General features: G+C 34.4%; 1 protein-coding gene across 1 annotated transcript in view; it reads left to right on the top strand.

Moving 5' to 3' along the window:
• Positions 1–14,017, top strand: part of CAPRIN1 (cell cycle associated protein 1) — a 35,163-nt gene that overhangs the window by 10,865 nt on the left and 10,281 nt on the right. Inside the window, exons 3-12 of the mRNA XM_052652096.1 lie at positions 3,007–3,069; positions 3,213–3,299; positions 5,635–5,873; positions 5,953–6,035; positions 8,567–8,704; positions 9,846–9,898; positions 9,976–10,062; positions 11,107–11,262; positions 11,385–11,493; positions 13,514–13,575. Coding sequence (XP_052508056.1) covers positions 3,007–3,069; positions 3,213–3,299; positions 5,635–5,873; positions 5,953–6,035; positions 8,567–8,704; positions 9,846–9,898; positions 9,976–10,062; positions 11,107–11,262; positions 11,385–11,493; positions 13,514–13,575 — 1,077 coding nt within the window. The remainder of the gene's footprint in view (positions 1–3,006; positions 3,070–3,212; positions 3,300–5,634; positions 5,874–5,952; positions 6,036–8,566; positions 8,705–9,845; positions 9,899–9,975; positions 10,063–11,106; positions 11,263–11,384; positions 11,494–13,513; positions 13,576–14,017) is intronic.

Raw genomic sequence — 14,017 nt, forward strand, 5'->3', positions numbered from 1 at the left:
ATTATGACTCAACCCTGAAAGTCACATAGGATCATTTCCACTGTTCTCTTGGTTGAAGCGCAGTACTATGGCAGAGGAATTAGACTAGTTTTTAATGAGAAGTGCCAAGGTCATGTTGTAGAACAGTACAACGTGAGTCGTCCTTAGAATATGTAATCTGACGTAGATCTTGGGGTTGGATGAAGAGCACCTTGCCTATTGTGTACAAAATTGGAGCTTTTCTGCCATAGCTCGTCCTAGGATAATATAGATGCATACTCAAGGATTATTGTAGGTGAAAGTCCTGACAGTATCCTGAAATCTGACAGTCTTAACATTTTTGTGTAGCACAAGATTTTAATTTTTTTATCACTATTATATAAGCTATGTCTTTGCAAAATAAGTGTGCAAAACAGAAGGAAAAGATTGTACCTGTAATTCTAACACTCAGATACCATTCTTAACACCTTAAAAAATCTTTATGTGTACACACAAACACACACACAGTTTTTAGGAGTTTTAAGTTCTCCAGACATTTAATGATAACGCTAGGTATGTGAAACCATCCCCTGTGGATTTGTAGAACATTCATTATGTGCTGATGTCCTGATTTAGCAACAGTTTTCTTGAAAAATGTATAATGCCATTAAAAGGGGGAGATAATAAATGTATAAGCTAACAGCAGTTTTTCTTTGCCTAGTTGCTAGAATTTTTACTGTGTACTGGCACTAAATTTCAGGCATTCCTGTTGCCATATCTTCTATTTGTATATTTCTAAGTACTGGAATACAGATTATAATGCTATTATTACATCATAAATCATAATTAAAAGCAAATCTTTAACTTGTTTAGTTTTTTATTTTTTTAAAGTAGCCTGTCCTTTTAAAAACATGAACTGCCTTTGTTCATCCTCAGTGTTTGAGGCAGTTTAACTTCTCTCTTATGGGGTTAGGTGTACCGTATCAGTGTAAAAATCTTGATTCATTTACTTAAAGACTAAGCTTTCTTTTTAAACAGAGTAAGTACCACAAAGTCTCTTATGGTTGGAAGAAATTCAGAATAATATGGTTCACTTTCCTAAAGTGTCAGATTTTTTAGGTAATACATGGACATGTATTAGTAAAGTTTTCTTTTGTCTGATTACTAAAGAAAATCTCAAATTGTTGACAGTGTAATTCTAGACTTGAATTTTATATGAACTTAGTTGGAGGCTTATTTTTTTAATGTATGTATTTATTTAATGTTTTAATTATTATAAATGTATTTATTTTTGGCTGTGCTGGGTCTTCATTGCTGTGCAGGGGCTTTCTCTAGTTGTGGAGAGCAGAGGCTGCCCCTAATTGTGTGTAGGCTTCTCCTGTTGCAGAGCATAGGCTCTAGGGTGCAGGTTCAGTAGTTGTGCATAGATAGGCCTGGTTGCCCCGGGGCATGTGGGATCTTTTTGGACCAGAGATTGACCTGGTATCCCTTGCATTGCAAGGTGGATTCTTAATAACCACTGGGCCACCAGGGAAGCCCTGGGGGCTTACTGTTGTGTAAATAGTTCACCTAGAAAGAAAGTGAAGTCGCTCAGTCGTGTCTGACTCATTGCGACCCCGTGGACTGGAACCTACCAGGCTCCTCCGTCCATGGGATTTTCCAGGCAAGAATACTGGAGTGGGTTGCCATTTCCTTCTCCAGGGGATCTTCCCGACGCAGGGATTGAACCTGGGTCTCCCGCCTTGCAGGCAGAGGCCTTAACCTCTGAGCCAGCAGGGAAGGGAGCAGTTCACCTAAGTAAGATTGAATAGTTTCATCATCCATTAATGTTTTAATGATTGTACTGATTTTATTTACCTTTAGTGTATCTGAAGTGTGATCAGCTTTTAAATTTAAGGTAAAATGATTATGAAAGTTGAATACTGTTTCTGGTACAAACAGAATGGATCATTTGAAAACAACTTTCTGACACTGCTTCTAAGTTTGTTTCTGTGCCTCTGAGTTTTATCAGAACCTTTGTTTGTATCTGTTTTCTTGATTTCTTTCTTTTCTTTTTTTTACTGTTGCCGAGGATAAGGAATAACTATATATGTTTGTAATTTGTTGTGGTTATTTTAAATTTTTCTTGCTTAATTTATATTTCTATTTATTTCTCCTCTGACTCTTAAAACAACAACTGAATTTTTGACTGTATGTTATTACCTGAGTATGTTTGTGGGGGAGTTTTTTAAATTTAAGAATAGTAGCCTAGGAAACCTCCCACTTTTGGAGGAGGGATGGGAGAATGATCTTAAACCAGAGGCTTAATTTTCTTCCCCCACTCTTGCTCATTTAGTTACGTTTGTGAGAAAATAAGAGCAAAGCTGTTGAGCAAAGCTAGTGTACTGTGACTGTAAGTGATATGATAGCTTGAATTTACTTCATTTTTAAGGGAAATGAGTGGGGCACATCAAAGACAGTATGCACATGTGTTTATTGAGAAAAATAAATACACCACGTACATGAATTCTTTGGCGAGGAGGGGAGGAACAAAAATTTAACACTTAGTAAAATAAGGTACCTGATATGGTCACTTGAGTGTAAGAGGAATCCTCATTGAATTGTGGCTGTCACTCATGTGGATGGGTATCATATGCTTGGGCCATCTGATGCACATCTTTTTTGAGAAGCCCAAGGATGGGGGTGGACACAGATACACCTGTGGCTGATTCACATTGATGTATGGCAGAAGTCATCATAACATTGTAAAGTAATTACTCTCCAATTAAAATAATTTTTAAAATAAGCAGTAACTTATCATTGACTTATAATACAATATTTGGTATCATCATGGCTGGGATATTTAAATTCATTTTTTAAACTCACAATTAAACTAATGCTATTTTAGATACTAACTTAAACTGTAGTTTATCTAAAAAGTATGTAAAAAGTATGTTTAGGGCAAGATTACAGACAAACTTAGAGAATTATATGGGTTTGTTATTTTAGCATTGTTAAGCTGGTATATACTTCCAGTATGGAATATAATTATTTTTTCTTTTAATATAGGGCAAGCTTGATGATTATCAGGAACGAATGAACAAAGGGGAAAGGCTTAATCAAGATCAGCTGGTAAAGATGTTATATTTCATTTAGATTTTATGTAACTTATTTTAATAAGATGTTATATTTCATTTAGATTTTATGTAACTTATTTTAATAAGATTAATTTTGTGTTTCCAGTAAAAGTTGGATTTTCTTTTTGTTATTTTTAGGATGCCGTGTCTAAGTACCAGGAAGTCACAAATAACTTGGAGTTTGCAAAAGAATTACAGAGGAGTTTCATGGCATTAAGCCAAGATGTAAGTAAAAGGTGGCATATCTGTTTATAAAATATTAAAAATAAAGGCAGAAAATTTTTTGAGTTTGAGTTTTTGCATTGCTGTTGATAAGCTCTCTGCAAGGCAGAGAGGATTGGATCCAATTATATCTAAGTTACTTTACAATTCTGTAAAGTTTAATGTAACACCTTGAAGATGCCCTTTAAAAGGACTGAGTTTCATATATGACGGACATGTATCATTGGTCTAAAAAATTATCTGTGCAAATATATACAGTCAGCCTTCTGTATCTGGGGGTCTGGATCCGGGGATTGAAATCCTAGGTTGGTTGAAAACACAGATATAGAGGGTGTACTGTAAGGTACTTGGAACAGGTATAGATACTTTGGCATCCATGAGGTGCGGAGTATTGTGTCCTGGATTGAGTCCCCTTGGATACCAAGAGATGGTTGTATAAACGTGGTAAACTTCTATCTTCCATGTCTTCCTTTATGCCTCAGGACTATCTTACAATACTGTTAACTCTCAGAAAATAAAGAGGCTTGTTTATATAATTGGTTACTACTTTCTCCATTAGGGATCTTAAGGTATGTGGCCGGCTGATATGTTGCACTTGTTTCAGCTCTTGATCCAATGAAGGGGTGTATTTTTCCCCAACATCTTTTGATGTGACCAAAGTCTTTGGGAACAGGATAAAAATTAAATACGAACAAAGTCAAATACTTTTCTTGAAAGTTGAGACCAGAAAGTTAATATCCTTCTGAATTAGTGTTGGCTCCTTGAAGAAAGGCTTGCAACACCTTTGAAGAATAAAGTTGCCTCTGATTTGTTGAAATAAACAGTTTATTATGTGATGAGAGACATTGTAGTACATAGATGAAAAGTTCTGATTCTGGAACCAAGCTCCCTGGTTTGAATCCTGATTCTGCCACTTTTACGTAATAGTTGTAAGACTTCAGAGAAAGGATTACTTAACTTTCCTATACCTGTAGCAGTCAGGGTTTTCCAGAGAAAGAGCCAGTGGTTTAGAAAGGAAAGGGAGAAAGAGAGGGACGAGGCTGTCACATTGCTTCAGTTTTCTAATCTGTTAAAAAAAAAAAATTAGTGCCTGCCTCATTATAGGGTTGTGCTTATAACAGTATTTGAGGTATAACTAATGGTTCATGCACTTAATATTATTGTTACTTATTAAATTTGATTGAAGCTGGGAAATATTGATGATACTCCTGAAAATGGAGTAGGAGTTATTTGATTTACATCCAAGTAGGGATTTGTTCCATTTAGCTTAAGTCGGACCCTCAGGCTTGAAGAACCCTGCCCAATTTCTTGTTTCTGATTTTTTTTTAATGAGTCACAGAAGTAGAATTACCATATACAATTTAATATAGAGAATCTATTTCTGAAGCTCCTGTCACAGTGTAAATGAAGATACTCGTATTTTCCTTTGACTTTTTAACTGGTTAAAAAAGGAACTTTTCACTGGGCCTTTAACTTCGTTGGCAGTCTTTTATTTTAACTCTGATCCTTTGTTGCATTTTCCAGTTATTAAACACGTTTTTTGTTTTGTATTCAAGAGCTTCTTCAGCCTAGTTCAAGCCTACCTTTTCTAGTCCTCATATTCTTCCCTACTTGAACTTCTCATTTCATCCAAAGTGGCTTTCTTTATTGTCATACTTCTTTTGCTTTCTCAACTTATTTTCTCATTCCTGCCTTTCTTCCTAGAATGGAGTTAGTGGATTATTTGGGATAAGAGGGTAGTAGTGTGTTTGACATCTCCTTTTAAGTCAGTAGTAGGCAATTGAAATTAGAATTTTGAACCATTTTTTGTTAAAGATAGACATAGATTTTTTTTTTTAATTGTGGCTGTGGTAGGGTTTCTTTTTTAAAATTGACTCTGAACCTTAATGAGAATTTTTAGTTTTTATACTTTTTATTATGAAAAATTTTAAGAACTAAAGACTGTAATGAACTTACATTTACCTATACCTAGCTTCTACAGTTAGTATCGTTTCATGAGTAATTATATTTTACCTATACTCACTTCCTCATTTCCTGTCTGCTAGATTATTTTGAAGCAAATATTTGTTTCATTGGTACCATTTCTGAAGTGTAATACCTTCTAGAAAACCCGTGTTTTGAATTTCTAATAAATAACTACTTAAAACGGTTCCATTTATTAAACTTTTAAAGTTGGGAGTCATTCTTTTGTATGTCAGAGTCACATCTAACTCAGTGAGTGAAGTGTGTCTTACTTTGGACCTGAAATTGAAGTAAAAGAGTTTTTTTTCTTTTTTTTTTTAGTAAAAGAGTTTTTATAAAATTTATTTATATGTCTTATGTTTATGTCTTTATGCAGATTCAGAAAACAATAAAGAAGACGGCACGTCGGGAGCAGCTTATGAGAGAGGAAGCTGAACAGAAACGTTTAAAGACAGTACTTGAGCTGCAGTATGTTTTGGACAAACTGGGAGATGATGAAGTAAGAACTGACCTGAAGCAAGGTTTGAATGGAGTGCCAATATTGTCTGAAGAGGAATTGTCATTGTTAGATGAGTTCTACAAATTAGCAGACCCCGAACGAGACATGAGCTTGAGGTATAGTGGTATAATAGAAACTTGTAAATATTGTGTTAACAACTGAAAAGTAATTAACCAGATGTTTTATTATTATTAGGTTGAATGAGCAGTATGAACATGCCTCCATTCACCTGTGGGACTTGCTGGAAGGAAAGGAAAAACCTGTATGTGGAACAACTTGTGAGTATCACTGACAACTTTTGATTTTTGTGACTAAGAACCTTTAAAGTTTAATTTCCTATTTAAAAGTAATGTTAATTGAAGAAAACTTTAGAAATATGTAAGTAATATTCATCCACTGTTTACTTTTTAATTTTTTTGGTTTGTTTGCTTTTTGTATGTTTTTATTTATTTTTTGCAATTTTTTTTGTGTGTATGTAAATCAAAACATCAGCATCAAACAACCAAAAATCGGTAAAGATGGGGGTCCTAAATTAACATGGTTTTGTTCTTAGTCTGTTTCAGGGGGACAGATTAACACCAAATTGGCTTTCATTGTTTTTGGTGTTAAATGGGGACTGGTTTTTCCTTATGAATGAAATCTTGTGAAAAACATTTACTCCACCCCATGCATTCTATTCATGGTCATTGCCTTAGTCTTTTATTTTTTCTTAGACTTCTGCTAATTTCAGATATTCTTTTTTTTCGTATTTTGAAAAAGCTAATAATTATCTAGACCTACAATCTATATATGAGCTCCTTAACTGTAAATATGCAGGGTTTTTTTTAAAGATATTTTAAAGTTACACTACTTCAGTAAATTAGGAATTTTAGATTTTAACCACTTAGTAAAAGGGACTGGATTGTTAACTGTTTTTAATGTTGATGTACGGAAGTAGATATTTGAATATACTAAGGCAAAAGTATCTGTATGTCTTGTTTTTAGCTATTATGATTGAAAAGAAATAACAAGATTTTTTGGCAAACTGTATGATATAATTTGGGGTGTATTTGCTTTAAGGAAATGGGTAAATCAAATACGAGGAGCCAATCCTTGTGTATCTTTTCATGTAAGAAATCCATTTTCTTGATTTGTTGACCTATGTTGTTTGTATTTCTTGGTTTAAAAAAAAAAACAACTTCTTGATTTAGTTCTGCTACAAATATGTACTGAATTCCCCACTTGATTAGAAAGTAATTGACATGGGTATAAATTTGTTAGATTCAAAAGTAGCTTTTGGTCATGTCTGATAAAATTTTCATGAATTCTGTTGATTAATAAGGGTTAAAGCCTAAGCCTGTCGCTTGTTTTGATGTTACTTTCTACCTAGCCTCATTCTTGCATCTTAGGAATGTAATACCTTTACAGTTAATAGAAAGGTGTAATTTACTCAAATTAGTGTATTTTTTTGCATTCAGTTTTCATAAGTTTTTAAAACAGCTCTGAGGTAGGAGATTCTGAAGGAGAAGGAGAGAGAACACATGAAGTGTTCTGTTCAGCATTCGAAAAATTGTTAAATAGTTTATTTGGCCATGCTGCGCATCTTGTGGGATTTTAGTTCCCGGCCAGGGATTGAACCCACGCCTTTGGCAGTGAGAGCACAGAGTCCTATCCACTGTAGGGCCAGGAAATTCCCAATAGTTTTATATCAAAGGAGTATAGGATTAATTTTATACTCCTTTGATATAATGTTTCTGAAGTTTCATTTTTCTGTATAGTTACTATAGTTCTTGATCTACATCTACAAGGCCAGAAATTAACTCCTGACGTAGACCTTCTGCCTGACTTGTTGCCCTGACAGCTTTATGTACCAAGTTCTGACAGTTATATTTGCCTTTTAAATATCTTTTGAATCTACTTCTTTCTCTACTTTTCTGCTTTTTCTCTTCTGTAGTGCTCTCACCTGAATTCACCATCCATCCCTTTTTAGAATCTTTTAATGGTTTTATTTTAATTGCAGTTTTTATATATATAGTTTGTAAGACCTTGCAAATTCTGGCCCTTAACAGTCTTCAGACTTATCTTTCCTTATGCTTTTTCCTTATTTCCTTTGCTTCAGTCTCAATGCATACTTAAATTGACTTGTATTTGGCACCCTTCTTTGTACAGGGCTTTGTAAATGCTGTTGGCTCTGCCTTGTAATACTTTTTTCCTCTCTACTGCTCATCTTCCAGATCTCAGCTCTTGCAGTCCTTACATCAGGAAAGCCTCTCATGGTTTCTGCTCGATTAGGTCCAGTGCATGTACTTCCATGTAGTTCTTTTCACAGATGGTATTTTACTGTTTTTGTGAGTAGTTGAGAGCTCTTCTCTATTGGACTGTTATATTAGGGAAGGCAAATACTACGTGTTACACATACTTTTCTGTAGCCCCAGTGCCTAGTAGACTTTTTAACATATAGTTAGGTGCTAAATGCTTATTGAATGAATAAATGATAATCAGGAGGGCAGATACTATGTCTTTTACATACCTCTCTGTAGTGCCAGTGCCTAGTACATTGAGTAGCATATAGTTAGTTGCTAAATATATGGTTATTGAAAGAATAAATGATTTTATTTTGGACTTTTTTTTGGACTAACTTATTTGAAATGCTTAAAATTTAATACAAATGATTTCTTGTTCTCTTTTATTTTGTAATAAATTTCTTTTGGAATTTAATGTTTTAATTTTTTAAGTAACAGTTGATTTTTTTTTTTTACTACTATATCTTGTAGAATGTTTAATCTTTTAAGTCAGATAGTCTAAGATTATAATTATAATGTGTTTTTAGATAAAGCTCTAAAGGAAATTGTTGAGCGTGTTTTCCAGTCAAACTACTTTGACAGCACCCACAACCACCAGAATGGTCTGTGTGAGGAAGAGGAGGCAGCCTCAGCACCTACAGTTGAAGACCAGGTAGCTGAAGCTGGTGAGTACTCAGGTGGCTGTGAACGTTAGTTTAGGGTCTTGGTTTTACTTTCCTTTCCACAGGTTCAAGCTAGACATTTATTTAGTTACATTTGTACACTTAGATTTTTAGAGAAACTTGTAGCATGACCAAATATTGACAAAACACATTGAGTAATTCCAGAGGTGTTAAATATCAGTTATTTATCTTATTGATCTTTATCCCTGTTACAGATGTCTTTTTCTTGCTACATTATTGCTCAGTTGGAATATGGATAAGGGGGCCACTATTGTATATATGGCTTTTCAAATAGATTTTGACTGATGTGTGCTCATTTATTGTGGCTTATTACCATGCCAGTATTTGAGGAGAATGGTATGAGGTTTTTTATTTTTTTTTTGGTATGAGGTTTTGTTGTTTTCTATGATGGAGAGTTACAACTATAAATTTCTCAGGCACCAGAGATCTATTCTAGCATCTAGTGTATCACTAATATGTAGGTAAACAGTTACTATGAAGACTTTTCTGATAAGTTGATGACAACACGTGTTAGCTGTGTAAAACTTGGGCAACTTATTGAACTTCTGTACCTCATGTTCTTCATTTAGGAAGTAATATGTATATGATGGTAAGCATTTCATACAAGTGTTAGCTATTAGGTTGAAACTAGACAGGAACACTGCAGATTGGTGGAATTTACGGTTGCAGATCCATATAAAGCGATTTAAGTCGGGTTTTTTTGGTGGGTGGGGTGGGGTGGGGGAAGGGGCGTGCAAGGTCTTGGTTTCCTGAGCAGGGATTGAACCTGGGCCCTGGCAGTGAAAGCACTGAGTCCTAACCACTGGACTGCCAGAAAATTCCCAAGTAGTCTTTCCCACCCGACCACCACCACTTTTACCAAGTAGATTAGTGTGGAGACTAGGATGCTGGTTTATTGGCATCATATTTGATCCAGAATAATTATTGTTGAAACTGAAATAAGCCTGGAATACATGGTTAAAAAAAAATGTTTTCTACTATGTAAGAGTAATAAAATATAGAAACTTACTATTAACTATAACTTTGTAAATTCAAACTATATGATGGGGAACTGGATTTAAATGAATCGTTAACTTTTAAAAATATATTTTACACTCTTTTGTATCATTTTTTAACCTTTTAGAACCTGAGCCAGTGGAAGAATACACTGAACAAAATGAAGTTGAATCAACAGAGGTATGATTTTTATTTTATGCTAGCTTTTTCTTTCTGTCTTTCAAACAGAGGTCTCAAACATTTACTTTGCTTTGCAGTATGTAAATAGACAGTTTATGGCAGAAACACAGTTCAGCAGTGGTGAAAAGGAGCAGGTAGATGACTGGACAGTTGAAACAGTTGAGGTAAGAGTTGTCGGTTACAAGGTTGTCTTTTGTCTTTAATTAGTACTTTTTGTCTCTCCTAAGAACAAATTTAGATTTTTAAGTATTTTGCATTATAAGTACATTTATTATAATAACAAACTCATTATAGAAGACTTTAAAAGGTGATTTGTTTCTGTTGATATTTAATATAATCACCACTTTACTGTTCCAATTACAAGAAAATATACAAATATCTATGTAGTTTACATGCTCAATCTATTAAGTACACAACCTGTTAATCAGGTTGCGCCATGAAAATCTGGTCTCCTGCATGGATAGCCTTCAGGAAAACTACCTGACGGGGGATACATTGAGGTGTCATCTCAGACTCTTCCTTTACCCTGATGCTGTTGATTACCAAGTTCTGTTAGCTCAGTATTGCGTATAAAGGAACTAAGGTTGTGACTTGTCCAGGCTTAACAGCCAGGCAGAGAAATATGTAAATTTGTAGTAATAACAGTTAGTGAGGTTTCTTAGCAGAGCAGGGAATTACTTAAAACAATAATTAGGAGAAATTATTAGGAAGATGATAGGTAGAGTGAAATTTGGCTTCTGTAGCTATTTAGACAAGGTGTGATAGAGCTTGATCCTATGGTACTGGTGGAGAGTGAAATGATAGGAACTTAAGTTTAATGATAGCTAACATTTTCTTGAATGCTTAGTATATATCAGGTACTGAGATATATATTTATATATAGGTGTATAGGTTTACTTACTGTAGAAGGCTTAACAGTTTAAGTAAAATACTTGGTTTTAGGACGTAGACACAGTATTTTTTTTTTTAAGCTGTTTACAAGGTAAATCTGAAATGCTATTAATATGTGGCAACCCTGTGGAATTGGGAACACTGTAGAAGTGAGAACATTGATCAGAATGTTAACTTTGGCTTAATTTGGTCAGGTTGACTACATTCAAATCTGTTACTCTGTTTCTAGTATACATGGTATGTGTAATTTGGGGACCAGTCATGACGGTGATGGATGGAGCTCTGTCATTCTACCAACCTGTCCTCTTCTGCTTTAGGTGGTAAATTCACTCCAGCAGCAACCTCAGGCTGCATCTCCTTCAGTACCAGAACCCCACTCTTTGACCCCAGTGGCTCAAGCCGATCCCCTCGTGAGAAGACAGCGAGTACAGGACCTTATGGCACAAATGCAGGGGCCCTATAATTTCATACAGGTAGGTACTAGTCAAACACTATGACAGATGGGTTAGGTGTTTACATTAACTTAATTACATTGTATCCTACCTAAACTTTATACATTATATCCTACCTAAATATGAATTGCATTATATTCTAGGATTCAATGCTGGATTTTGAAAACCAGACACTTGATCCTGCCATTGTATCTGCACAGCCAATGAATCCAGCACAGAACATGGACATACCCCAGCTGGTTTGCCCTCCAGGTTGGTGGTGATCATGTTTATGTGAGAAATACAGAACCAGTGTTTTTAGGTTATGTAAAGTTCGTGAAAATTAATCTTTTTATTTTTAATGATTACTTTCAGATCTTGTATCTTTTAATTTGGTTAAGAAATGTTAACTCTTTTTTCCTATAATGTGAACCATAAATGTAGTTCCATTGTTATTAGTGGTGGATTTTTTTTTGCTAACTTTATTGGCATATGGGCATACAGAAACGTACATGGAAATTTAAAGTGTGATGAGTTTTTACAAACTCGAACTCGCCAGCACCCAGAAGTGGAACATTACTAATACCCCAAAAGCCTACTTGTGTTCCCTTGTAGTCCCTAGTTACAACCTCTTCCCTTGCCCTATAGCAGCCACATCCTGACTTGTACAACTATAGATGTGTTATGCCTGGTTGGGTGTGGTTTTTTTTTGGTATGAAATTTTGCTTGGCTTTTTAAATTTCAAAATTAACCTAGGAATGGACTTCCCTGGTGGTCTAGTGGTTAAGACTCTATGTACCCAATAGAGTGGGTGTGGGTTTGATCCCTGGCGAGGGAACTAGGATCCCACATGCTGTGTGACAAAAAAAAAAAACGTTATCTATATTTGGAAAAGGAAAGACCAAATTACTTTTTAAAAATTAATCTAAAAAAGATGGGTGTCTTTCTCTGAAGGATGATTGCAGCTTTTTAGGAGGATTTCTCTTTTTTTTTTTTTTTTTTTTTTTTGCCAAAGCCTTTGTTTTTTTTTGTGTGTGTGTGTGTAATAAAGTTTTATTAAAGTATAAAAGAGATAGAGAAAGCTTCTGACATAGGCATCAGAAGGGGGTAGAAAGAGTACCCCAGGAGGATTTCTCAATATCTTATTACTTAAAAATGAGATGGAGTAGTGAGGGGGTAAGGAAATGCTTAAGAGGAAAGTGGAAGAGATGGACTAGAAGACAGCTGAAGTTTCAATTTCTCACTAATCTTAAACCATTATTTGAAACGGCAGCACAGTAAATAGGGTTGGTGCTTTTGTATTGGGTTATGTGGAGCATCTTTTAAAGACCATTAGTAATTTTGAATCTTGTTTTTTTCCTACAACATGTTAGCATTAAGGGCGTAAACGTGGAACAATATGAAGTAACACATTTAATGTTGATCTTAAATGTTATAAAAGGAGTTGCTGGTAAAAGGAACTATTAAACTATGTTTAATAAACTTAGTTAATATGGTAAGTTAGGATTTTTCTAAAGGAAAGGGAGCTCATGTCTCTTTACTAAGAGTTAGAAAACAGATCAGGGACTCACAGAGTTATTAGTGTTCACTTTTTTAGCTCTACCAGAGGAAGAAAATACACAGTTTTCTTAGCTACGCCTGTCAACACATGCACCACTGATGTAATCTGTAAAGCTATTTAGATTTTCAGGTGATGGTAAGTCAACTAGACTCTCCAATGGAAATGGATGATTTCCAAATGACTAACGAAAGATACTGTATTTTTGATTATCTCTTTAACTATGATTTGGAACAGTAGTGGAAGAATGATGAAAGTTGACAATAACATGCACACTGAATTGAATATAGGCTTTTTAAAGATAACTTCCTATTTTTTCCAGTGGAAGGATTTGCAATTATATTGAAAATTGATAGTTAAAATATTTCTAGGTATTATCTATCTCAAAGTTTTAACTGTGCTTGTTTGTAGTTAACTGCTTTAAAAAGCCGTTTTTCAGGGATAATTCTAGCATTGATTCTTATTCTGCTCTACACCTATTTGTTAGTATTGTTTGACACTGCAAAAAAAGGTGAAAGGCATGTGGCAGTTGATTAATAATAATGAGTATCAGTTAACTAAAAATGCTCACTTGAAAGCTAAAATCCTTCCTGTACTTCCCCATTTACTTTCCTAATTGCTAAATAGTTTATTTAGGATTTGGCTATAGAAAATTGACTTTAGAGACTAAGATATTTATACATCTCTGAAGAAATTTGATTTTGTATGACAGTATTTTTTTGGTCAATTTTACAGTTCATTCTGAATCTAGACTTGCTCAACCTAATCAAGTTTCTGTACAGCCAGAAGCTACACAGGTAAGACTGAAAAATTTTTGCAGTTTTTGTTTTTCATCAGTTCTTTGGTGTCTTTCTTAGCTAGCTTATGAAAACCAGGTGTGAGTTTGATCATTGTCAAGTCTGGCATGAGTAGCTATCAACTTTTATTTCCATGTTTACCTTTATTTTTCCTTTAATGAACTAATAAAAACAATTTATTTGTTAATCCTTGTGGTTTTTAATTACAATGAAGTTTTAAAATTTCTAACTGAGAATTTGAGATGACAGTTTAGATTTCATAACTTTAAAATTTAGTGTAGATATTATCTGCATTTATAGGGAACTTCGTAACTGGGCTTGGGTTTATTAACTTTGACCTTAATAATATATGTATTTTTCCAGTTGTTAGGTTTTATAGTCTCTTTAACATGAATGTCTGTTTCTTAGCCCTGTATGTAATGAAGTTGGTTTATAACAGAAT

This window comes from Budorcas taxicolor, chromosome 15, assembly GCF_023091745.1.
Source record: "Budorcas taxicolor isolate Tak-1 chromosome 15, Takin1.1, whole genome shotgun sequence".
Taxonomy (NCBI): domain Eukaryota; kingdom Metazoa; phylum Chordata; class Mammalia; order Artiodactyla; family Bovidae; genus Budorcas; species Budorcas taxicolor.